Source organism: Scyliorhinus torazame, chromosome 20 (assembly GCF_047496885.1).
Source record: "Scyliorhinus torazame isolate Kashiwa2021f chromosome 20, sScyTor2.1, whole genome shotgun sequence".
NCBI classification, from domain to species: domain Eukaryota; kingdom Metazoa; phylum Chordata; class Chondrichthyes; order Carcharhiniformes; family Scyliorhinidae; genus Scyliorhinus; species Scyliorhinus torazame.
In genome coordinates this window covers 18,821,212-18,845,483 of record NC_092726.1, presented here as the reverse complement: position 1 = coordinate 18,845,483, position 24,272 = coordinate 18,821,212, and the positions used below count along the sequence as shown (strand labels likewise).

General features: G+C 47.3%; 1 protein-coding gene across 3 annotated transcripts in view; it reads right to left on the bottom strand.

Moving 5' to 3' along the window:
- The window catches only part of LOC140396932 (tetraspanin-15), a 282,924-nt gene extending 259,344 nt beyond the window's left edge, over nucleotides 1-23,580 (bottom strand). For 2 of the 3 annotated variants that reach the window (XM_072485869.1, XM_072485868.1), the window contains exon 1: nucleotides 23,268-23,580. In XM_072485869.1, coding sequence (XP_072341970.1) covers nucleotides 23,268-23,360 — 93 coding nt within the window. In that variant the 5' untranslated portion in view covers nucleotides 23,361-23,580. The remainder of the gene's footprint in view (nucleotides 1-23,267) is intronic. The other variant, XM_072485867.1, reaches the window with a different exon arrangement.
- Nucleotides 23,581-24,272: the final 692 nt, after the last annotated feature.

Below are 24,272 nucleotides of genomic sequence, written 5' to 3'. Positions count from 1 at the left end.
TGAGGCAGCAGTGCTAAACACTGCGCCACAGTGCTGCCCTCGCACTTTCTTTCTTGGGGGACACTGCTCCAAGAGGAAGCAGACAGGAATGGGAACCACGGCTACTTCAATAGACTCCTTGCCCAGGGGATTTAATACAAAATGTGCAGCCTGCACAGCTGCCCAGCTGTTAGCTCAGCACACAGCATAATCCAGGCAGTTTGGTGCCGAACCAGGAGGCGTGTTGATCCATTTGAGGCTGTGAAGGATGGAAGTTGGTTCTGGTCATGAAACTGAAGAGGAGACGTTGCTGGCCAAGTGAAGAGTGGGGAATTAAATCTTTGTGATAACATTGCCAACAACGCTGCTTTGAACAGCTCCCTCACTGCTCTGAGATTTGCTCCAGAACTAGGTCTGCTACCATCTGAACAAAATGCTGCTTATCTTTCGAGTTCAATGCTGCCTTTCCACAAGGTGCACTGACCACCTCCTAACAAGTAGCCTTGGGGATAACACACACTCTTTGATTTCTGTTTCTGCAGATATGTAAAGAAGGAAAGCATCACAGATTGAGCCTGGGAGGAGTTGCTGAGCTTGCCCATTGAGCTGCAACAGCCTCCCAGAGGTTGAATCAATGAAGAGTAAAAGAATAGTTAATGCATCAAACTTTCAAACACACACAGCCAGAGAAACAAATGGCACAGGGTCAGTATATGCAGCGTAAGTTAGAGATACCAAGAGGTGGGGGGGGCAAGGTGGCTCAGTGGTTAGCACTTCTGCCTGACGGTTCGGTCACGGCCCCAAGTCACTGGCCATGTGGAGTTTGCACATTCTCCACGTCTCACCCCACAACCAAATAAGATGTACAGGGTAGGTGAATTGGCCGCACTAAATTGCCCCTTAATTGGAAAAAAAGAATTGGGTATTCTAAAGGTGAGTGGAAAGTTGCGGTTGGGTTGTAAGGGAGATGAAGGCAGGTGGCGTGTTAGTGGCCTCGAGGGGATTAGGGGCAGATGTGAGGAGTGATGGACGGGAGTACAAGAAGGTGGTTACTCCCTGAGCTGCTCGAAGGAGGTCGTTCATTGTCTTACGGCATTGCTTGCCGGTCCTCTTGGTGTGGGAGGCAGCACTCACAGCCTCTGCCACCTCACCTAGGCCTCAATCAGGATCACGGGCTTGATTTTCAGCCCTACCCTGGGGAACAAGTGTCCCTCCTCAACAGCGTCCAGCACGTTTTCAACGTTTCATTCCAGGAACAATGGAGCAGGTCTTTTAGCAACCATTTTCTTTGTTGGAATGACAGCCTGTGCTAAGTGGAGGCCTGAAAAATTGCTCCATTTTGTCAGGATCTGAATGCGAACCCAGCTAATCCGAATGACGCCGCGCAGTTACTGCAATTCTCCACCAGCGGCAGCACTTGGTTTCCAGAAGGGAGAACCCAGACCATAGTGTCCGTTTCAATCACCAGTGCCTTCCACAGCCTCACGATCCTCAGTTTAAAATCAAAGCTATCCCTGGTCCCAAAATGAAAGATATCTTTGAAAACGAGATTCCTCCAAATCAATTGCGCAATTCCTCCAGAAAATAGTGACCGCTAGCCAAGACGGTGCTGCCTGCCTGTGTTACACTACCTCTTTCGTGTATAGAACATACAGTGCAGAAGGAGGCCATTCGGCCCATCGAGTCTGCACCGACCCACTTAAGTCCTCACTTCTACCCTATCCCCAGAACCTAATAACCCCTCCTAACCTTTTTGGACACTAAGGGCAATTTTGCTTGCCCAATTCACCTAACCTGCATGCCTTTGGACTGTGGGAGGAAACCGGAGCACCCGGAGGAACCCACGCAGACACGGGGAGAACTTGCAGACTCCGCACAGACAGTGACCCAGCGGGGAATCGACCTGGGACCCTGGTGCTGTAAAGCCACAGTGCTATCCACTTGTGCTACCGTGCTGCCCTGTCTCATCATCCAAATTTTGTCTGCAGTCTCATCATCCAAATTTTGACACAGCAGGAAAATAGATATCCAAATCATCGGAGCTATCCCAGAATGGCTGTGAACTCGAATGTCACTCCTCAGCTAAACAGAAAGACAGGGTAATAAAGAGAGAACACAGAAAGAATACTTTCACACAAAGCGTTATTCAAATATGGAATACAAGCCACCATTTGCACATGACAAAATCACACAAACATCAATGGGATTAATGACCCAATGATCGGTTTTACCTGATGTGGGTCGAGAGGTAGTCAGAATACCAGAAGAACATCCTCACTGTGTCAAATAGTGTTATAGGTAATACTTACAGTCCTCGGTTTAAACTCTCACCTGTAAGCTAAGCATTTCAGACAGTGCCGCACTCCCTTAGCCTAGCACTGAAGTGTTAGTTGAGATTATTTGCCGATATATCTGGGGTGGGAACTGTCCCCTTGAAATGCGGGAAACACACTCTTTTGTCGTTTTCACTGCAGCAGAGGAGACTGAGTGCGATCTGACCTAGGTGTACAAGATTATGAGGGGCTTGGACAGGATGGATAGGGAGTAGCTGTTCCCCTAAATTGAAGGGCCAGTTACGAGGAGACACAAGTTCATGGTGAGGGGCAGGTGGTTTAGGGCGGATTTGAGGAAAAGCTTTTTTGCACAGAGGGTGGTGACGATCTGGAATGCACTGCCTGGGAGAGTGGTAGAGGCGGGTTGCCTCACATCCTTTCAAAAAGGTAACTGGATGAGCACTTGGCACGTCATAACATTCAAGGCTATGGGCCAAGTGCTGGCAAATGGGATTAGGCAGGCACGTCAGGTGTTTATCATGCGTCGATGCAGACTCGATGGGCCGAATGGCCTCTTCTCCACTGTATTATTCTGTGATTGTGACTGCGAACCATGACCTGGGATGTAAAAATCAGCCATGAATGTGTAGAGCTTACTCAGGCAGCCTCCACACACAGTGTTAAAAATCATTAAAGACATTCTCCCCATGTCTGCGTGGGTTTCACCCCCACAACCCAAACGATGTGCAGGCTAGGTGGATTGGCCACACTAAATTGCCCCTTAATTGGAAAAAATGAATTGGGTACACTAAATAAATAAAATAAAAATCATTAAAGTACAGCGAAGCAATAACTTTTTTTCAAATCAAATGAATGCTGGAGAAAAATTTCTGCCTGGGTAGAGGAATTAAGAAGTGTAAAACAGGAAGACACTTATGAGAGCAGGAGTTCATTAGTCTGGATCCCCAAGAACTGGAACTTGGCAGCTGGAGATATTTATGCAATAAAAGGCACATTGCAGAAGTAATGGAGAAATCTCTCTTTAATTTACTGACAGACCGAATCAACTCGGCAAGATCCCACAGCGGCAGTTTTTCTTTTTTTCTAGAACACGACAATGGAAGCACCATGCCCTCAACCCTTTTCCAGCACAATTCTGGCAATAACAAGGCATTTACTCATTCACACCGACTGTGAGCTTTTCTGTGTCAGCAGGCTCTATTTAAACCTTATTTATTTCCCCGAAGCAGATGGGAATTAATCCTCTTTCTTCCCCATGATACTCTTCTTTCCAAGAAAGACTGATTTTTTACAAAACAGTTGTCCTGGCACGTTTTGAACCCACGCCCTCTATTCAACTGCTGTGACGAGTATCAGTCAATCAAAAAAAATGACACAAGGAAAGCCAGAATTGAAGGAAAGACTCAGAGCTCATTAAGCTTGTCCCTCCAGTGCACTAACTCTCCCACTGGGTTTTGAACCTTTCCGTCTGAATTATTTTGTCTTGCAGATTATTAATCCAAAACCGTTGTATGTTTGTATTTTACTTTTTAATCATCTTGTAGCATCTGAAAAACTCTTCTTATCAAATGGAAATGAGGACACAGTTTTTAAAAATGCAAATGCATCCAATGAATTTCAGCATCAGGTCATCATTTACGTAGCACATTCCTCCTGATGGATGCAGACATTTTAAACTTGAGCCAATCCCTAGAATGCCTCTGTTGTACCCTCAATAACGACGCTAGAGAGTAAAACGGTAAAGAAGGCCTTAATAAGCTAAGAACTAGCCTGGTGCCGAGACAGGTGCTTTCTGGGTGCCGCCTGCAAGGCGGCCCCTTATATACGACTCCCAGGTGGGCGGAGCCTGAAGCGGAATACCCCAGGGTTCCAAGCCCGGTCTTAAAGGGGACATCACCTTACATGATGATAAGGGTACAGTAATACAATAACCATTCATCACATTCACCCCCTGTTTAAAAAATGAAATCCGCCGGGGGTGAAGTGGAATCATAAGTCCATTCGTTTTGGCGGCCTGATCGTCCTCATCGACCTCCTCAGCTTGGGCGGTGGTGCGGCGGACACGGACGATTTAGTTGAGAGCCTTGGTCCGGGTCAGGGATCGGGGCGCAGGGGAAATAGCTGGGGCTGGGGGTAGCAGTGCCGGCCCCGGCGGGGGCTGCAGAGGGGGGGGGCGCTAGGGGGCACGCGCGGTCGGTGTCCACAGACAGGGAGTGGGACCGGAGGGGGGGGCATAGTGGATGCCGGATCCCGCAGGGGAGCCGTGAGGGAGAGGGCGGGGAGCGGGGTCTGTAGTGGGGGAACCAGCGGGTGCCAGGTCCCGGAGGGAAACCGTATCTTGCCTGCCATCAGGGTACTCGACGTAGGCGTATCGGGGGTTCGCATGTAGTAATCGGACCCACTCGGCCAGGGTGTCCGTTTTATGGCTCCTCGCGTGCCTCCAGAGAAGAGCAGGTCCCGGAGCCGTCAGCCAAGGTGGAAGCGAGACCCCGGAGGTGGACTTCCTGGGGAAGACAAACAAGCAGTTGTGAGGGGTCTCATTCGTGGCCGTGCAGAGGAGCGACCTAATGGAGTGTAGGGCATCGGGTAGGACCTCCTGCCAGCGGGTGGTTGGGAGACTTCTCGACCATAAGGCCAGAAGGACAGCCTTGCAAACTGTTGCGTTCTCCCTCTCCACCTGCCCGTTTCCCCGTGGGTTATAACTGGTCGTTCTGCTCGAGTCGATACCTTTGCTGAGCAGATACTAACGCAGTTCATCGCTCAGGAACGATGTACCCCGGTCGTTGTGGATATAAGCGGGGAAACCAAACAGGGTGAAGATGCTATGCAGTGCCTTTATCACGGTGGCCGAGGTCATGTCGGGACAGGGTACGGCGAATGGGAAGCGGGAGAACTCGTCGATGACGGTGAGGAAGTAGATATTGCGGTAGGTGGACAGGAAGGGGCCCTTGAAGTCCACACTTAGTCGCTCAAAGGGCCCCGAGGCCTTCACGAGGCGAGCTTGTCTGGCCGGTAGAAGTGCGGTTTGCACTCCGCGCAGATCTGGCAAGCCCTGGTCATGGCCTTGACCTCCTCGGTTGAGTAAGGTAGGTTGCGGGACTTGATCAAGTGGACGACCCGGCTAACCCCCGGGTGACAGACGTCATTGTGGATGGCTTGCAGGCGGACATCCTGCGCGTTAGCGCACGTGCCGCGGGACAGGGCATCTGGGGGCTCGTTGATCTCTCCTGGACGATACTTGATATCGTACGTGTAGGTGGAGAGTTCGATCCTCCACCTCCAAATGTTATCGCTTTTTATTTTGCCCTGTTGTGCGTTATCAAACATGAAGGCTACCGACCGTTAGTTGGTGACAAGGGTGAACCTCCTACCGGCTAGGTAGTGCCTCCAGTGCCGCACAGCCTCCACAATGGCTTGTGCCTCCTTCTCGACTGCAGAGTGCCGAATCTCGGAGGCGGTGAGGGTCCGGGAGAAGAACGCTACTGGTCAGCCTGCCTGCTTGAGGGTAGCAGCCAGGGCGATGTCTGACGCATCTCTCACTACCTGGAAAGGGATAGTTTTATCCACCGCGTGCATAGCGGCCTTGATGATGTGGGCCTTGATGCGGCTGAAGGACGAATGGGCCTCAGCCAACAGGGGAAATATCGTGGTCTTTATGAGTGGGCGGGCTCTGTCCGCATATTTGGGGACCCACTGGGCGTAACAGGAGAAAAGCCCCAAGAACCGTTTGAGGGCCTTGAGGCTGCGGGGGAGGGGAAGTTCCGTCAGGGGGCGCATGCGGTCGGAGTCGGGACCTAGGACCCCGATTTCCACGACATAGCCGAGGATGGCTAGCCGAGTTGTGTGGAAAACACATTTTTCCTTGTTATAGGTCAGGATGAGAGCTCGGGCGGTCTGGAGGAACCTTTCGAGGTTCGCGTCATGGTCCTGCTGATCATGGCCGCAGATGGTGACGTTGTCCAAGTACGGGTTTGTAGCCCGCAAGCCGTACTGGTCCACCATTTGGTCCATCGCCCTCTGGAAGACGGAGACCCCATTTGTGACGCCGAAAGGGACCCTGAGGAAGTGGAAGAGCCGACCGGCTGCTTCGAATGCAGTATAGAGGCGGTCTTTCGGTCGGATAGGGAGCTGGTAGTAGGCGGATTTGAGATCGACCGTGGAAAATACCCGGTATTGGGCGATCCGATTTACCATTTCTGCTATGCGAGGAAGGGAGTACGCATCGAACTGCGTGAAGCGGTTTATGGTCTGGCTATAATCCACGACCATCCGTTTCTTTTCTCCGGACCGGACTGCCACCACTTGTGTTCTCCAGGGGCTGTTGCTAGCCTCGACGACCCCCTCTCTCAGTAAACGCTGGACCTCTGAGTTGATAAAAGTAATGTCTTGGGCACTGTACCGCCGGCTCCTGGTGGCGACGGGCTTACAGTCGGGAGTGAGGTTCGCGAATAGAGAGGGGGGTGCGACTTTCAGTGTCGCAAGGCTGCACACCGTGAGGGGGGCAAGGATCTGCCGCACTTCAGTGTCAGGCTTCGGTGGCTGCACTGGAAATCCAGTCCGAGCAGAGGTGAGGGAGGATATACAGATTGAAACGGGTGTATTCGGCGCCCTGGATTGAGAGATCCACAATACAATACCCCTTGATTTGGACCGAGTGGGACCCGGATGCGAGGGCTATGTTTTGGGACACAGGATGGATGCGCAGGGAGCAGCGCCTTACTGTTTCTAGATGAATAAAGCTCTCCATGCTCCCGGAGTCGAAAAGGCATGGAGTGTCGCGTCCGTTGACCTGGACCTGCATCATAGAGTTCTGCAGGTGTTTTGGCCGTGTTTGGTCGAGAATGATCGCTCCCATTTGCGGGTAGTCCGAGTCCTCAGCCGAATCAGATTCGTAAAATTGCCGCTGTCGTCGGTCGCTCGTGTTGGGTCGAGAAGATGGCCGCCGCCAAGATGGCCGCCCCCATGATTCGCACGAGGCAGATGACGCGTCAGAAGGGGGCGTGTCAGGTCGATGCGCAGCCGCGTTGCGAGGCCTGCGGGCCTGTGAGCCTGATTTTCGGGCCTGCTGTTCTTTGTGTTTCTGGCCCTTGGGCCCGGCCAGGCAGACCCTCGCAAAATGCCCCTTCTTTCCGCAGTCGCTGCAGATGGCGGAGCGGGCTGGGCAGCGTGGGCGTGGGTGCTGGTCTTGCCCACAGAAATAGCATGGTGTGCCCCCGGTCTGAGCGGGTCGCTGCGCGGCGCAGGCCTGTAACGTGGCTGAGACTGGGGAAGTCCGAGGGGGGCTCGCAGGGTCCGCGGGGTACATGCCTAAATTATGTCGGGCCACTTCCAGCGAGGTGGCGAGCGTTAGCGTGTCCTGGAGGTCTTTTGCCCCGTTTTTGAATAGTCGCTGCCGGATGTAGGTCGAGCGGATGCCGGACACGAAAGGGTCTCTGATGTGCAGGTTCATATGGATTTCCCCCGTCACATCCTGATAGTCACAGTTCCTGGCGAGCGTGGTGAGATTTTCTACGAATTCGTCGAGCGTTTCCTTTGCCTTCGGTGTCCATGCTTCCAGATTGAGCTTCTCTGGTTTTAGGCTTGCGCCCATCCTGATGTAGTTTAGCTTATTAAATTGTTGTACCCTCAATAACGACCCTCAATAACCCTTCTGCACTGTAAATTCTATGATAATCTATGAAACGACGCTCGAGAGTAAAACGGTAAAGAAGGCTTTAATAAGCTAAGAACTAGCCTGGTGCCGAGACGGATGCTTACTGGGTGCCGCCTGCAAGGCAGCCCCTTATATACGACTCCCAGGTGGGCGGAGCCAGAGGCGGAGTCCCCCAGGGTTCCAAGCCCGGTCTTAAAGGGGACATCACCTTACATGAGGGTACAGTAATACAATAACTGTTCATCACAGCCTCCAATCTCTTGGGAGTAACAGCGCCAGTTTCTGCGGGGTGACAGGCGCTGCCAGTTCTTACTGAGTCGTAATGCCAGTTTATGACTGACAGTGCCAGTTTATACCGAGTGGTTGTCCCAGTTTATTGAGTGGTAGGCCCAGTTGAGACCTGGTGCTGTAGGACCAGAGAAAGAAAGAACCTGTGTTTCCATCCTGCTTCGCATGACCTTAGGAATTCCAAAACTCGTTGTAACCAACAAGACTCTTTTGAAGTGTAGCCACTGTCATGATATGCAGACATGCAGATCATGATACACAGACAGGCACAGACAGGCAGCTAATGAACACAGAGAACAGGACATGACCAATGAGCAGGCAGGACACTCAGGGGTGGTATCTCACTATAAAAGGCATGAGGCACTCACACTCCGCCTCTTTCCACTGATGAACATCTACAGAGTGAGTCAGGGTGTATGTACAGTATCACACCTCCAGCACGTGGCCAAGAGCTAGTCTGGTTCAATCAGACAGAATAACCACACCTAGGTTAGCAGAGAGTCGAACTCATAGAGAACTGTGCTAACTGTGCTACTGGTTCAATAAATCAGATTGAACTAACTTCAAGGTCTGGAGTATCTTTTGGTTAAAGCTGCATACAGTTGCAGCCTGTGTTATCCCAGAGTACAGAACACATCAGCCACTATGGTGGAAAATGTTGGCATCCAAGTTCCAGGTTCCAGGGATGAGAAACTTCACTTTTGAGAATAGGTTGGAGATATTGGGACAGTTCTCCTTGGAGGGAAGAAGGCGAAGAGGAGATTTGATAGAAGTGGTTGAATTCATGAGGGGCTGGACAGAGGTCAAAGGGCAAAGCTGTTCCCGCTCAGAAAAGAATCAAGAATGAGAGCACGCAGAATTAAAGTGATTTGCAAAAGCAGAAGGTGTGATGAGAGAGAAAGTTTTTTCACACAAGTGGTTCGTGTGCAGAATGCTCTGCCTGGAACTGTGGTGGTGGCAGGTTCCATCGAGGCATTCAAGAGACCATTAGGTGATTACTTAAATAGAAACAATATGCAGGGGTACGGGGAAAAGGCCGGGGAATGACACTGAGACGTGATGCTTGTTTGGAGAGCCAGTGCAGGCATTTCCTTTTTTAAATAAATTTAGAGTACCTAATTCATATTTTCCAATTATGGGGCAATTTAGCGTGGCCAATCCATCTACCCTGCACACCTTTGGGTTGTGGGGGCAAAACCCACGCAGACACGGGGAGAATGTGCAAACTCCTCAGTGCCGGGATCGAACCTGGGACCTCGGCGCCGTGAGACAGCAGGGCTAACCCACTGCGGAGCCAGTGCAGACATGATGGGCCAAATGGCCTCCTTTTGCGCCGTGACAATTCCAGGGTGCTGTGAATTTGCACAGAATAATCTCCCGCGAACAGCAATAAGCTAAATGGCCGCACCATCTATTTCCTTCATTGATTAAGTACTATGCATCATGTTTCAGGTAAATGCTCATTTAGATTTTAATCTGAGCCAATCACACTTCATACTTGTAATGTAATAACAACAGTAGAGTTACTGTATAATAGTCTGTAATTCCTGTGTCACACTGAATTCCAAGCAAAGTTATTTCTTACAGATAAGTGCCTTCCAAATTACTGGTCCATGCTCAAACTTGAAGCACTAAAGCTGGAAAATTTACAAAGAAAATTAACATTTATAATAAAGCAAAAAACGTAACCCAAATTAATGTCTTCATTCTTAATGCACTTTTATGCGTGTAGTTTCTTTCCAACTCTGGAGTTCACAATATGATTAATACTGATGTTGGCTGCACTCACTACTATTACAGGATAAATTGGACAACGCTATTTTGTGTCCAATAGTGCAGTTAAAAGTGGAAAGATGCTGTCACTGATAAGTATTTTTTTTAAATTTAGAGTACCCAATTTCATTTTTTCCAATTAAGGGGCAATTTAGTGTGTTCAATCCACCTACCTTGCACATCTTTGTGTTGTGGGGGCGAAACCCACGCAAACATGGGGAGAATGTGCAAACTCCACACGGACAGTGACCCAGAGCCGGGATCGAACCTGGGACCTTGGCGCCATGAGACTGCAGTGCTGCCACTGCGCCACCGTGCTGCCCCCTGTCACTGATAAGTTGATACTTCACAGGGTATGCAGTTTCAGTTCTTGCAGCTAGAAGCGGCACTGAAATAAATTCAATGGTGTCGGTTTGGAGAAATGTCACTTGTTATTTACTAAAAATAGGAGCAAAGGTTAGAGCTGGCTAATTTAGAAGTAATGATCATAATGGCAATTACTGCCAAACAACTTCTCTGGCTTTGAAGTCTTGACTTTCCAAATCTGGAGTCTCAGAGCCTCAGGAGAAAATTCTAAAAACTAAAAATTATATTTGTTTAATTCTCCTTTCTGTCTGCTTTTCCCCCTCCTTTAACTCTATCTATCTTTCCCTTATTTTCATAGAATCATAGAATTTACAGAGCAGAAGGAGGCCATTCGGCCCATTGAGTCTGCACCAGCCCTTGGAAAGAGCACCCCATTTAAAGCCACACTTCCAACCTATCCCCTCAACCCAGTAACCCCACACAAACCCTTTGGACACTAAGGGCAATTTAGCATGGCCAATCCACCTAACCTATGATGTATTAGGCGATTCAACGATAGAACTGATTTACATATTCAGCTGTGGGTCGACACTATACTGAACTGACTGGAGACCTTTTAGTAGCCTGACCAGACTTACTCGCTACCGCATGGTGTTTGCACTTGCTAGCTCGTGAACTCTGACTGTCTCAGTGGCTGGGTCCCGAGAGAGCAGGAAACCTAGTGCCCTCTGGCTTTATAGTGGTGTACTGTCTGGTGATTGGCTGCACTGTGCTGTGTGCTTACTGGTCATCCTGTGTGTCAATCACTGCCTGTCTGCATCTCATTATATACATGAGTGGACATTATGACAACCTACACATCTTTGGATTGTGGGAGGAGACCGGAGCACCCGGAGGAAACCCACGCAGGCAGTGAAATGAGACAGTGAAATCCGGAGAGCAGGTTTTCTTCTTTTTCTTTCATCATCAATAAGACATTGGGACAGAAGGACTAATCCAGTTTGATGGACAAGTTGTCTCCATTCTGAACAATGGGGAACAAACTCCCACTCATTGAAACATCACCCCGACAAAGAAGACAAACGCGCATGCGCCCTGATGCACATCCAATAAAGATGGCGGCCGTTAACCCGAGCCGAACATGAGGAGCTGCAGTCCCGCTCGGTACAAACTGGGCCCCGTAACTTTTCCGAGGTTTGCGGCTTACAAAAGCTTTACACAACGTTTCCACCCACCCCCGCGATCTCTCGCTCCCTCCATATTGTTTATCGCCTTTTGGCTCAAATGACTTCTATTTCTTATTATGTTTATATTTAATCGGCAGCACAGTGGCACAGTGGTTAGCACTGCTGCCTCACGGCGTTGAGGTCCCAGGTTCGATCCCGGCTCTCGGTCATTGTCTGTGTGGGTTTCGCCCCCACAACCCAAAAGATGAGCAGGGTAGGTGGATTGGCAATGCTAAATTGCCCCTTAATTGGAGAAAATGAATTGGGTTCTAAATTTATTTTTTTAAAGTTTATATTTAATCCAATTTTTGCATATGATTTAAATGTTATATGAATGTGTTCAACATATAATTGAAATTGAAATTTATACTTCCTGTCTCATACTTCCAGGTTTACACTCTGCATGGCTTAACGAGGAATTTTCAATCTGACTGGTTGAAGTCACTCACTCTTTCTTGATCTACTCAATGCCACACACAGGTAGAGCTCCTCGGTGCAGGAAGAGATCGGGGCAACATTTAAATGGCACCCCGATCTCTCGACCCCTCCGATGTTACCCTCGGATACCCCCCCAATGTCCTCTTATGAACACCCCTGTATGCTTCAACCCATGCCGGTGCTTATGTAGTTACATTGTATACCTTGTGTTGCCCTATTATGTATTTTCTTTTTTTCCCTTTTCTTCCCATGTATTTAATGATCTGTTGAGCTGCTCGCAGAAAAATACTTTTCACTGTACCTCGGTACACGTGACAATAAACAAATCCAATCCAATCCCCAATTCACCTGTTGGGGGGGCCTCGAGTCCATTTCGTCCCACCTCACACAGGCAGGACAGCCCTGGAACCGATCCCTGGCACAGGCAAAATGTCACTTGGGCGCCTTGGCACTGCCAGCTGGTCAGTGCCACCTGGCACCTGAGAGTCACAGCCAGCGTGCCCAGGTGGCATTGCCAGGGTACAAATCTGGCAGTGCCAAGGTGCCTGGGTGGCATCAGCAATGCCAGGGTACAAGCCCGCCAATAGGTCGACCACGTGGGAGCCTCCAATCGCCTGGGAGCCCCCATCCCCCAACAAAGTGCCATTGCCTGGTCCCCATTCCAGTGCTAAACGGCATCTGGCTGGGTACTCCTCTGTGAGGTCGGTAGATAACGGGAGTTGGTTTGACTTGGCGTTGGCAGAGTTAAGTGAGCTTCTAAACTCACTTAATTCTGTAAGGCTGGGACAGCACGATGGCGCAGTGGTTAGCACGGCAGCCTCACTGTGCCGAGGTCCCAGGTTCGTACCCAGCTTTGGGTCACTGACCGTGTGGAGTTTGCAAATTCTCCCCGTGTCTGCGTGGGTTTTGCCCCCACAACCCAAAGATGCGCAGCGTAGGTGGATTGGCCACGCTAAATTGCTCCTTAAATTGGAAAAAAAAATGAATTGGGTACTCTAAATTAAAAAAAAAAAAATTCTACAAGTCTGGGTCCCACCCATTATGGCCGGGATCCAGATCGCGATGTCTCACTAGATCTTGTGAGGCGTATCATGAGGCCACCCCAGGGATCTACCGGCCACGTTCCATCCCAATTCTGGCGGGATGCAGCCGGTAAATCGTGCCCAACATGTCTTGCTTTTGGATGGCTGAATATTTTGTCCGTCGGGTGTGTGCATTAGCCAGGATTAGCAGTGGGCACAAAACACAAATTTCCCCTTGATTGGAAAGAAAAAGAATTGGGTAATTTAAAATTTATTTTAAAAAAGTAAAAGCTTTTCAAAGACTGTGTAGGCAGCACATTCAAACACAAACCGGAGTCCCGAGACACCTTGTATCATCTTATTTCAACCCCGACAGTTCATCCCTTCTTAGATCGATGTTGCAGCTAAAACGTAAAGGCCATCTGGCCAATCAGCCCGCTCGATAACCGTAAAAGCAGACCGGCCACCGGAAACTGCATTCAATTAGCCCCTCAATAAGATTTTTTAAAAAAATTTAGAGTACTCAATTCATTTTTTCCAATTAAGGGGGCAATTTGAGTGTTCACTCCACCTACCCTGCACATCTTTGGGTTGTGGGGGCGAAACCCACTCAAACACGGGGAGAATGTGCAAACTCCACACGGACAGTGACCCAGGGCCGGGATCGAACCTGGGACCTCGGCGCTGTGAGACTGCAGTGCTACCACTGCACCACCGTGCTGCCCGCCCCTTAATAAGTTAAATTGTCGACTTGATTGTCGGAGGCCCTCTTCGCACTCGAGAACTCGACCGCCGACTGCAAAATTGCACCAGTGCACGATGGCATTGGGACCCGCGCTTGGAATCGTTGCCTGATTTCATACGCTTTTGGTCAGGCACCAAAGCAATTTAAAATTCTGGCTCCCATTAACTTAGCATGAGAATTTTAAAATCTTTTTATTGTCACAAGTAGGCCTACATTAACACTGCAATGAAGGTACTGTAAAAATCCCCTAGTCGCCACACTCCGGCGCCTGTTCAGGTACACGGAGGGAAAATACAGTATGTCCAATTCTGCTAACAACATGTCTTTCGGGACTTGTGGGAGGAAACCGGAGCACCCGGAGGAAACCAATGCAGACACGAGGAGAACGTGTAGACTCTGCACAGACAGTGACCCAAGTGACCCTCAGGCGAGGGGCAAGGCTGGGAAGACGGGACCTTCATAAACAACCTCAGCCAATAGTGACCCAAGAAGGGAATCTAACCTGGGACCCTGGCACTGTGAAGCAACATTGCTAACCACTATACTACTGTGCCGCCCCATTATTATTTCCATATTAATTTTCATTGTGAATCATCAAAAGTAATACTGTTTAAACCCACAGACTGCTGATGCAAGTCAGAATAGGAGTCAATGTCCCAATTATGATATGCTAATATTGGAAAACAATAGGTTCAATGGGGAAACAGGAAGGAGCAGAATGGGACAACAACAAGTCATGTGAGTTGTTTACATCAGGTTGGTCAGAACAGTGGGAGCACTGAAATTAACACATGGACCTATTAATAATGTGGGACGGACTTCATTTTCCTAAAGTCCCTTCTCAATGCCAGGCAGGAAACTACAGTCTAATCTGAGCAATAGTCAAACAAATCAGTTGGCCATTATCTGTTGGATGTACGTGCTAACTGAAGTTGTGATAATTCTGGAAATGTTTTTTTGGCATAATTGACTCTCAGCTTCCTCATTCTTTGGAATTAAAAGGCGAGTCAAGTTTGTGGTTCAAGTTGTTGTGCGAAACAGCACTTACAACATGCTGGCAAAACAGTGAGTCATGCAGTGAGGAATGCAGATCACCTGATGTTTGACGCCTTGAAATTAAAATCTCCGTAGTCCCAGAGGACCCAGAGGCTGTTTTCCCCTTCAGTGAGAGAAAGCTGACTCGTGGTGATTTAATCTGAGGGTTACCACATCTCAGACGAGGGACAAGGTCGGGAAGACGGGGCCTTCATAAATAACTTCAGTCAATACAGGAATTGAAACTGCACTGTTGGCGTCGTTCCGCATCACAAACCAGCTACCCAGCCAACTGAGCTAACCAACCTCCAATGCCGCCTTACCCAGGATAATAGTGGGTAATATCAATATTAACCCCATTCTCGTAACTAACGCTTATCTACTTAACTGTATTGATCTTTTCCCTGTGAAATAGTCACCATAAATCATACTGGTGTCAGTCTCAAACTCTGCTCATTTAGGAACCACAGACTGGAGTGCCAGCCAGGATATGATGAACTATGGATTTGTTATTCTCAAGCTATGTTGCCATATTGATCTGTTTGGCCACAAGGGCAGTGAAGGAGACTTGCGGCACCTCCAAATGTCTCGATTGTGCCCAGAGGATCTGTGTGAGTGAGAAATGAAGAATCTGTGTGATCAAGCTGACTGAGGTGGAGAAAGCTTTGCTTATAAGAGAAGGTGGCCTGTGTGCCTGATTTGTTCTCTGTTGTTACCAGTGACAAGAGAAATGCAAAGAGATGCTGTGCATTTAAGATGATGAGATCGTCTGGAACTGGACAAAAACCTCTTGGAATAAGTCAGCTCAGACACAGCTGATGGCCGCGACTGCCTCTCCCAATTTTAAAAATGAGATTGTGCAGGAGAGGACAGTACTAATACCAGCAAAGTTAATATCAGACCCTCAGCAGCATACAAGTGTTAGAAAAGGATTCCTTCAAGAACACCTGGGTTGGACACTTCGCAGGTGATAAAAGGAGAAAGAGAAAGTAGTTCAAGGCTAACAGCAAAAGTTCAAATTGCCAAGAGGAAGAAATGATGTTTTCAGCGTCTTCTGTATTTTTACCTCTGAAAGTTTGCTGCTAGCTGCATAATCCTGAAAGTTAAAGATGATATTATGAACTAATAACCTGTTTTTTTTGTTTTGAATGTAATCATTCGAGTGATTACATTCTGGAACTAGCTTTCTGTAGATTTGCAATGCAGGCAGAAAATCACGTAAATTCTCTGAACAGTGCAGAGGTGTGCGGTTTGGGATTATCAGAAGAAAGGCTGGCATTTTTAGAGTTCATAATCCATTATAGGAATGAACCTTTTGGAAGGTGCATAAAAATGTGAATGGCTGTTGAATGTGATTTTCAATTTAAATTTGTACCTCAAGGAATGGGTGAGTTAATGGAAAAGTGGCTCTACACATTAAAAATTAAAGATGTCTGATGTCGATTAATTTTGATTAAAATATGAGTGTTAAATACACCAAGGAGTTTGACAAAGTAAAGAATGAGTTTCTGCAAATTATTATTGTGGGACTGACTCCACCCCAACCGTCCAACGCTTACCTCGTGGAATTAATCACTTGTTTTGTGAAAAGATTTGGTCTCATAGCCTTAGTTTCCTTTGACCGGTACAGTATGTCATGTTGCAGACAGGCTACAGGGCTCCTTCCCTCATATCCAGGATCTAGCCATCAGATACCTCCCTGTCCAGGAGCCATAGCAGCAAAAACCACCAGTCTGGGGTGGGACATCTATGGTCTTGGTTGAGTTAACTAATCTGAGCCAATCCAGCAATGGAGGGCTCCATGATTGATTTTGATGTCCCTGGCTTGTTTTAAGGTTGCTTTTCTTGTTTTCAAATCGATCGGAGTTTCAACTATTGATTAGTCATTGGACAGGGTGAACTTCAGGCAAGCATCAGATGGGCTTACGCACAATATCATTCTGCTGACATGCATTGACTTTCGCCCTGTTGTAATAATAAACCTTCCACCCTGTCGTCATAAGCTTTCACATCATACCCAAAAGAATGCTCATCTTAACATGTGCTTCATTTTCAAATGTCATTAGCATATATGTCGCTTGCAGCTGAAAGGAATCATTAAATTGTTCTACAAGATCAAACTTGCATCCATTAATAGTCCTTCGCCAATGTGGAATCTGGTGATTGAACAGAGTGGGATCATTTACTCTGGACATGCTCTTCAAAACTGCTTCATACCTCCCTCTTCAAACATTGGACTTATTTTATTACACACTCCTGTAAAGGCTGGCTGAAGCCTGGCCCAGTCAAGTGATCCAACTCCTCGGATGAAAGATTCGTCAGCCTCTTTGGAACCATACTCCAGTCTGCCACTGCCCCAATAAGCAGAGAGGGATTGAGACAGTTCCGATCATGAAACATGGCTCACAGGAAAAATGGTTCTTCGATCCCACTGAGCCCCCAGAGAGCACAATTGTTATACTTGTGAGTGTTTTCAAAAAAATGCCTGTCCATCAATGATGACAATCCTTCACATTACAGGGTCTGTTACAAACACAGCTGTACCAGGCAGTCTCTTTGGACAGCTGATGAATATAATTGTATCTTCAGAAGGTGCTTCAGCATCCAGCTCAGCCCCTGCTTCGATTGAGAGGATGGAGTGCCTGGCAGTCCCGAACAGGGAGGCTTTATTGATATAATGTATAATTACACTGTGTTGTTTCTGCTGCTCATGCGCACAGATGGGGTACAATAGGAAGAAAAGCAGCAGCAACCTTTCTGCTCTGTTTACCAAACACAGCTTCTGTGTATCCCACAACCAAGCCATCAGGCCAATTGTGGGTGATTATGACGTGGGAAGAAGTCCAGAGCTGTTGAGTTGATATCAGACAGTGTATTCCCTGAAAGCACACTGAAGGATAATGGAAAAAGGACAAAAAAAGATTAAAAGAATGAGGTGCAAGAATTTTAAAATGCGCACCAACTTGCATTTGTGTTCCCAGGCTGCATGATCAGAGCTGGGTACCACGGTGCATCATTAAACTGTGCCAGATTTCCAATGCAGGCTGCATGCAAACTTAGTGCTGCTTGGGGTAACTTGCACGATAACTGCTTGCAGACAAGTGGCTGCATACCTCACTGGTAGCCCAGCTTTGTGTGGCACTAATGTCACTTAAAGTCAGCCTGCACCCTCCTAAATCAGAAGGTGCTGGAGCTTGATGCAGCGAGTGAGAGAAAGAGGAACACCGAATGATCGCGCAACAGGGCAGAAGGAAGGCTCCGAGGTTCTCAGTTGCTGCTTTGGACGTCTCACTGGAGGGGTTGGACAGGAGAAAGGTTCCATTTCATCAGGGAGCAAGGAGGCTCAGGGGCCAAACTGTGCAATAGGTAACGGGAGCAGACATCTGTTGTGGTCACTGTTATGACTGGAAGCAGTGCTGCAAGGAGGTTCGATGACTTCAAACGAGCTATCAAGGTCACTGGATTTATCTTCTGAATGAAGTCTCTTTATCTCCTATGCAACAGTGGATTGAAAACTGGGAAATATTGCAAATATTGTCTGATGCAATCTTGAAGGAAGCAGACACTAAAATAACCATGGCCACTTTCACAGCCACCAACAATGCTGTCCTCAATCTGCTCTGCAGTAGGTGGCAGATTTAAGTGAAGACAGCCCAAGTGAAGAAGAGATGCCTGACGTTCTGGCCTCAGAGAAGTGTTGTTCCTTGAGCCTATGGTGTTCCAGCATCTAGTCTTTCCCTCCATATCCTCTGCTTATTCTACCTGTCATGCCGTAGTCTAAAGGGAATAAAAACCACAGCAGCTATGTTCAAGGTTTGTTTAGAATCCTCAGACTCGGGACCAATCCATCAGCGCAGAAAGAGCCAGTCAAAATCAGTCCGCAACCAACTTTAAAGTAATTAATGCTTCCTTTAAATAATTCCTTTGGGGAAGCCTCCCTCCTTCTGAACACAGTGGCTAGCTCTGCTGCCTCACATCGCCAGGGACCCCTCGTTCAATTCCAACATTGGGCGACTGTCCATGTGGAGTTTGCACATTCTCCCCGTGTCTGCATGGGTTTCTTCCCGGTGCTCCGGTTTCCTCCCTCAGTCTAAAGATGTGCAGGTGAGGTGGGGCTACAGGGGAATGGTAGGGGTTTGGGCCGAGATAGAGTGCTCGTTCAGAGGGAGGGTGAAGACCTGGTGCGCTGAATGGCCTTCTTCTGCACTGCAGGGATTCTATGTTCAATGTGCCAGGTAAGCAGACAGTGTTAGCTGGAGTGTTGAGTCGAAACTGACAATACTGGTGTCAAGTTAGTATTAGCTGCTGACTGATGCCACAATTCCCTATTCTGCATACTTCTAGCAGATGCTGCCTGCACGAATATCATCACCAGAGGTCCTTATAGATACCAACATAATACGCAAAACACCACAAAACCTGACATTACAGAGCCAGATTTTGTGGCTGCAAAATCTCCGTTTCACACTGGCCTTCACACACACCCACTGACTCGCACACAATCTCACACATATATGCACACTCTCACATTCACAGCTTATACACATCCATTCACATCCATACGCTCGCACAGACTCACATCCTGATGCATGCAGACTCACATCCATACGCATGCACAGACTCACATCCATACGCTCGCACACAGACTCACATCCTTATGCACACACACTCACATTCATACGCATGCACACAGACTCACATCCTTATGCACACACACTCACATTCATACGCATGCACACAGACTCACATCCATATGCACGCAGACTCACATCCTTATGCACGCAAACAGATTCGCGTCCATACGCTCGCACACACTCACATCCTTATGCACGCACACAGACTCACACCCATACGCATGCACACAGACTCACATGATTATGCACACACAAAGACTCTCATCCATACGCTCGCACACCGACTCACATCCATATGCACGCAATTGCTCACAGACTTACACACACTTATGCAATCACGCACATACGGACAGCTTCAGGGGAAGAGCTGTTTATCCTGCTTTCTATTTGTTGTTCTCTCCTTTACCAATGAGTGGTGACAAGAGAATAATTAGATTTCTAATTACACTTTTAGACTTCCTCCCTGGGGATTTGCAGGGAGTTATACGAGAAACAATTCTGGTGACAGTTTTCAGAAGATGAATGTGTTCAGAGGAAGACAGGCCAACTATAGCTCAACTGTTATCGCACTCACATCTGAGATACAAGGTCAGGGATTCTCTTCCCTGTTCAGAGACGCGAGTACAAAACATAAACTGACACTTTTGTGCAGCCCTGAGGAGGAGCTGCATTGCTGCAGGCAATGTATTCAGGATGAAACATTAAAATATAAGATTCCTTGGCTACTCAAAGAGCAGGGGAGTTCTCCTTGAGGTGCTGGCCAATATTCATCCAATGAAAAAATACAGATTCCCTGGTTATTGACCTTTGTAGGACTTGCCGGGTATATATTGATCGCCCTGTTTCTTACCAGACAGCAGGGGCAACTATTCAAAAATTGCTTTTTAAACATTCATTCTTGGGATGTGGGCATCGCTGGCTGGGCCAGGATTTATTGCTCATCCCAATTTCCCTTGAACTGAGTGGCTTGCTAGGTCATTTCAGAGGGCAGTTAAGAGTCAACCACATTGCTGTGGGTCTGGAGTCACATGAAGGCCAAACCGGGTAAGGATGACAGATTTCCTTCCCGAAAGGACATTGTTTTCATTATACATTTAATTCCAGAGTTTTTAAAAAATCAAATTCAAATTTCACCATCTGCCATGGTGGGATTCGAAGCCGGGTCCCCAGAGCATTACCCTGGGCGCCGGATTACCATTCCAGCAACAATACCACCACTCCACAGCCTTACCTTAACTGCAGCGTAATTACAGCTTAATTGGTTGAAAAGAACTTTGGAATATCCAGAGGTTTTGAAAGATGCTATGGAAATGACTTTCTTTATCATAGAATGATAGAATGGTATAGTTCAGATGGAAGCCATCGAAACCCATCATGCTGGCTCTTTGACAGAACTCTTCCATTCCCATTGCCTTTTCAGTATTTAACTAATTGGCTTTTAAATGTTACTACTGAATCTGCTTTTACCCCCTTTCAGTGCATCTCAAATCACGACAGGTCAATGCGTGAAAAAAATGTCCTCACTTTCCCGCAGGTGTTTATGCAAGTCGCCTTAAATCTGTTTGCTCTGCTTTCTTACTACAGGAAGCTCCATTCCACGAAAGCTATCGTCGTGAACTCCTTGATCGAATAGCTTAACTAACTGCTTTGACACAAAATCTTTCCACTCAATTGAAGTTCCTCATCCCTGGTACCATTCCAGTAAATCATGTCTGCACCCTCTCAAACGCCTTGTTATCGCTCTTAATAAATGTGGTACCCAGAACTGAACACTATCTATTCCAAGGCATAAGGGTTTGAAGTAACTTCCATGCTTTTGTACTATTCATAAAGCTAGGGAGCTCATTTGCTTTCTTCAGCAGCCTTTTCAACTTGCCTTATTGTCATGTGAGAGCACCTTTAAGAAATGGGTGTTTAAGAAATGTACCTTTAAGAAATGGGTGTTTATCAGTGATGTCAGAGTGTGGGTGGAGCTGGGCTGTCTGTCAGCTTTTTACTTTCATTTTTGAGCAGGCTGTTATAGAATTAGTTTTTGGTTTCTTTTTCCGTGTTGGAGCTGAAGCCAGACAAAGCAGGTGTACTGTTGATCTCTCTGCCATGAAAAGTCTGTCGCTTGATCATTTAGAGAATTCGGAATTATAAATGTTTTCAGTAGTGAATGTAAACCTGATGTGCTTCTCATAAAAGGTGTTTCTTTTGTCTTCTGGATGTTGTTTGGGAAGTTATTAAGGATTACTTGGTGTTATATTCTTTGGGGGTTGTATTTGAATTGATGGTTGCTAAGATGTTCACTGTATGTTTTAAAAAGGCTAACTTGAGTTCATAGAATAAACATTGTTTTACTTTAAAAAATACTTTTCCATTTCTGCTGTACCACACGTGTGCTCCCCATACCACAATCTATTAACAGTTGTGGGTCAGGTGAACTCCACTATACATTTTGGAGTTCTCTAAACCCTGGCCCATAACACTATCACCTTTGAGGATTTGTGTACACATATACTTTGGGCCTTTCTCTGTTCTTCCACCTGCATTAACAATGAAACATTTAGTTCATATTGCCTTACCACAATCTTCCGGCCAAAATGAATCACTTTGCGCTTGTGTGTGTCAAGTTTCAACTGCCATGCGTCTGGCCACTTCACCGGTCTTCCTGAAATCTCTCACTATTCTCTTCACTGTCTGCCACATTTCTGCATTTCATATCTCCGCAACCTTTGCATTTAGGTCATGCAAACTCAAGTATGTAGACAATTGGGAGATTCCCTGGGATGAGGCGTTGCGAAATGCTGGATTACAGATCCCGCTGCCCTCAGTGAGAATCCTCAACAAATCCAATGCTTTTGGAATAGACAGTTCCACAATGGAACTCACGGCAGAATTTATTTTACAACGTTTGCGTAGAGGTTAACCATTCATTCCAGGTCTTTCTGCAGTATGTGACTATTCCAATCTGAATCAGGTCATTCAGGAGGGAAGATGGGAAACAATTCCACACCACTCAACCTCAGGCCTTTGAGTAATGGAGCATGATAACATTCTGAAGATTTTTGATGGTGCGAACAGGAAAAAGACTATTTCCTCTTGTTGGGACAGTGAGTGACAACAGGACATCAATTTGCAGTGGTCACAAAGAGACTGGAAGGATGTTTTTGGAATATTTTATTCCTTGTGGATTGTTGGAGCAAGCAGAGGTTTGACACAGGTAGAGTAGGTCGGCAGTTGAAACAGAGGCGGATTCAGGACACCAGGGAGGGAGCAGGGCAGTGGCATTAATTTCAGTTTGTGGTGGAGACAAAAGGCTTATCTCGTTCTCAGGACATGCCTGAGGCTGACAAATAAAACAGCTCCATCAATAAGTGAATTTGTGAGTTAGTTGCTGAAATGTGGGAGGGGAATGGAATGTGACCCATTAACAGAGAGAAACACTGATCAGACTTAATGAATGGTAGGACTTAACTCTGCCCTGTAAAACTTTAACCCTTGCTCTCAACCATAAATTTCACTCTTGCCATTTGACAAAGTTGACAGTTTGTTAAAATACATCACACCACTCTAAAAACAGCTTAATCCTACTAAGAAAAAACCTGCCAGGCGTGTCATGATTATATTCTCGTTTATTTTTGTTCTCTGAAAGGACCGAAATGAAATTGACCTTTAAGAGCTCAAGTTAAGCCTGCAGACAAAAATAAATCTCAACTGGGACCAGTGGAGACTTCCCCTTTAAATGAAAAAGTGAACAAAGATCCAAATCAACACCAGCTGGAAAGCAATCAATCACCCTCTCTGCAAAAAGGATTCCTTCTCCGGAGAGCGAGCCCAGACAAGTTACCTACAATGGCCAAGCCACCTTTATTTAACGCGTGTCACTTACCCAGAAGAATGTAGCCAAGACCCCGAGTGTCAGTTTCAGCATCAAGTATCCGGGATGGATGCCCCTGTGGCGTAAACAGGAGGTCCCACACATCCTGGAATCAGTCCACCCACTGATCTCCCCAACCTGAGATCTGGAAAAAAAAGATAGCACATACACCAAGCAACTTCCGCCTCGAAAGTGAAAGCAACCACAAAGGCTGCATTGTTTGCAGAGCGAGTTGTAGGTTCGTTCCCTCGCTCCAGTATTGTTATTCCACTCAATCAGGGTTTCTTTGTTTCCTATTGTATGCTTTCGTCTCAAGTGGGACTTGCTTGACATTTACTCGAATGCATTTTTCCAACCAGTGTAACCAGACACCTGTACTGTTTTGGGGATCTCAGTAACCCCTCCCCTCCCCCCTCCCATTCATTCTGTCTCAACTATTCCCATTACTTTCAGCATTCTCAATTATTCCCAGTCGCCTCCTCAGCCCCACCCCCATCAGCAGACAGGCGATAGTTCCCAATGGCAGAGCAATGACAAATGGGGATGTACAAGAGTCCAAGGTGGATGGCTCTTTCCAGGGGCCGGTGTGGACTCGATGGGCCGAATGGCCTCCTTCTGCACAGTAGAAATTCTATGACTTGAGGGCTGTCGGAGGTTACAGAGACAGGAAAGGTCAAGATGACCCTGGGATCAGAAAGCCAGGATGGGAATTTCAAAATGGAGATAACGCCAGACTGGGAACCAATGTTAATGGCGCTTGGTACAAATTGGAATGCAGGTAACAGGGTTAAATTGCGGTCAAGTCTTCACAGGGTCTGGCGGGGGGGGGGGGGTGAACAAAAAGCATTGGCTGAGGATTTCAGCAGTAGGTAAACTGAGCAACGATCTAAAGGCAGAGGGAATGATGATGGAAGCTCAGTTCAGGATCAAGACTGGAGATGATGGACTTACCTTTCATTCCAAGAGACTGTCTGGGAGGATTACCCTACCAAAGAGACAATTTTAAGTATGGCTTCC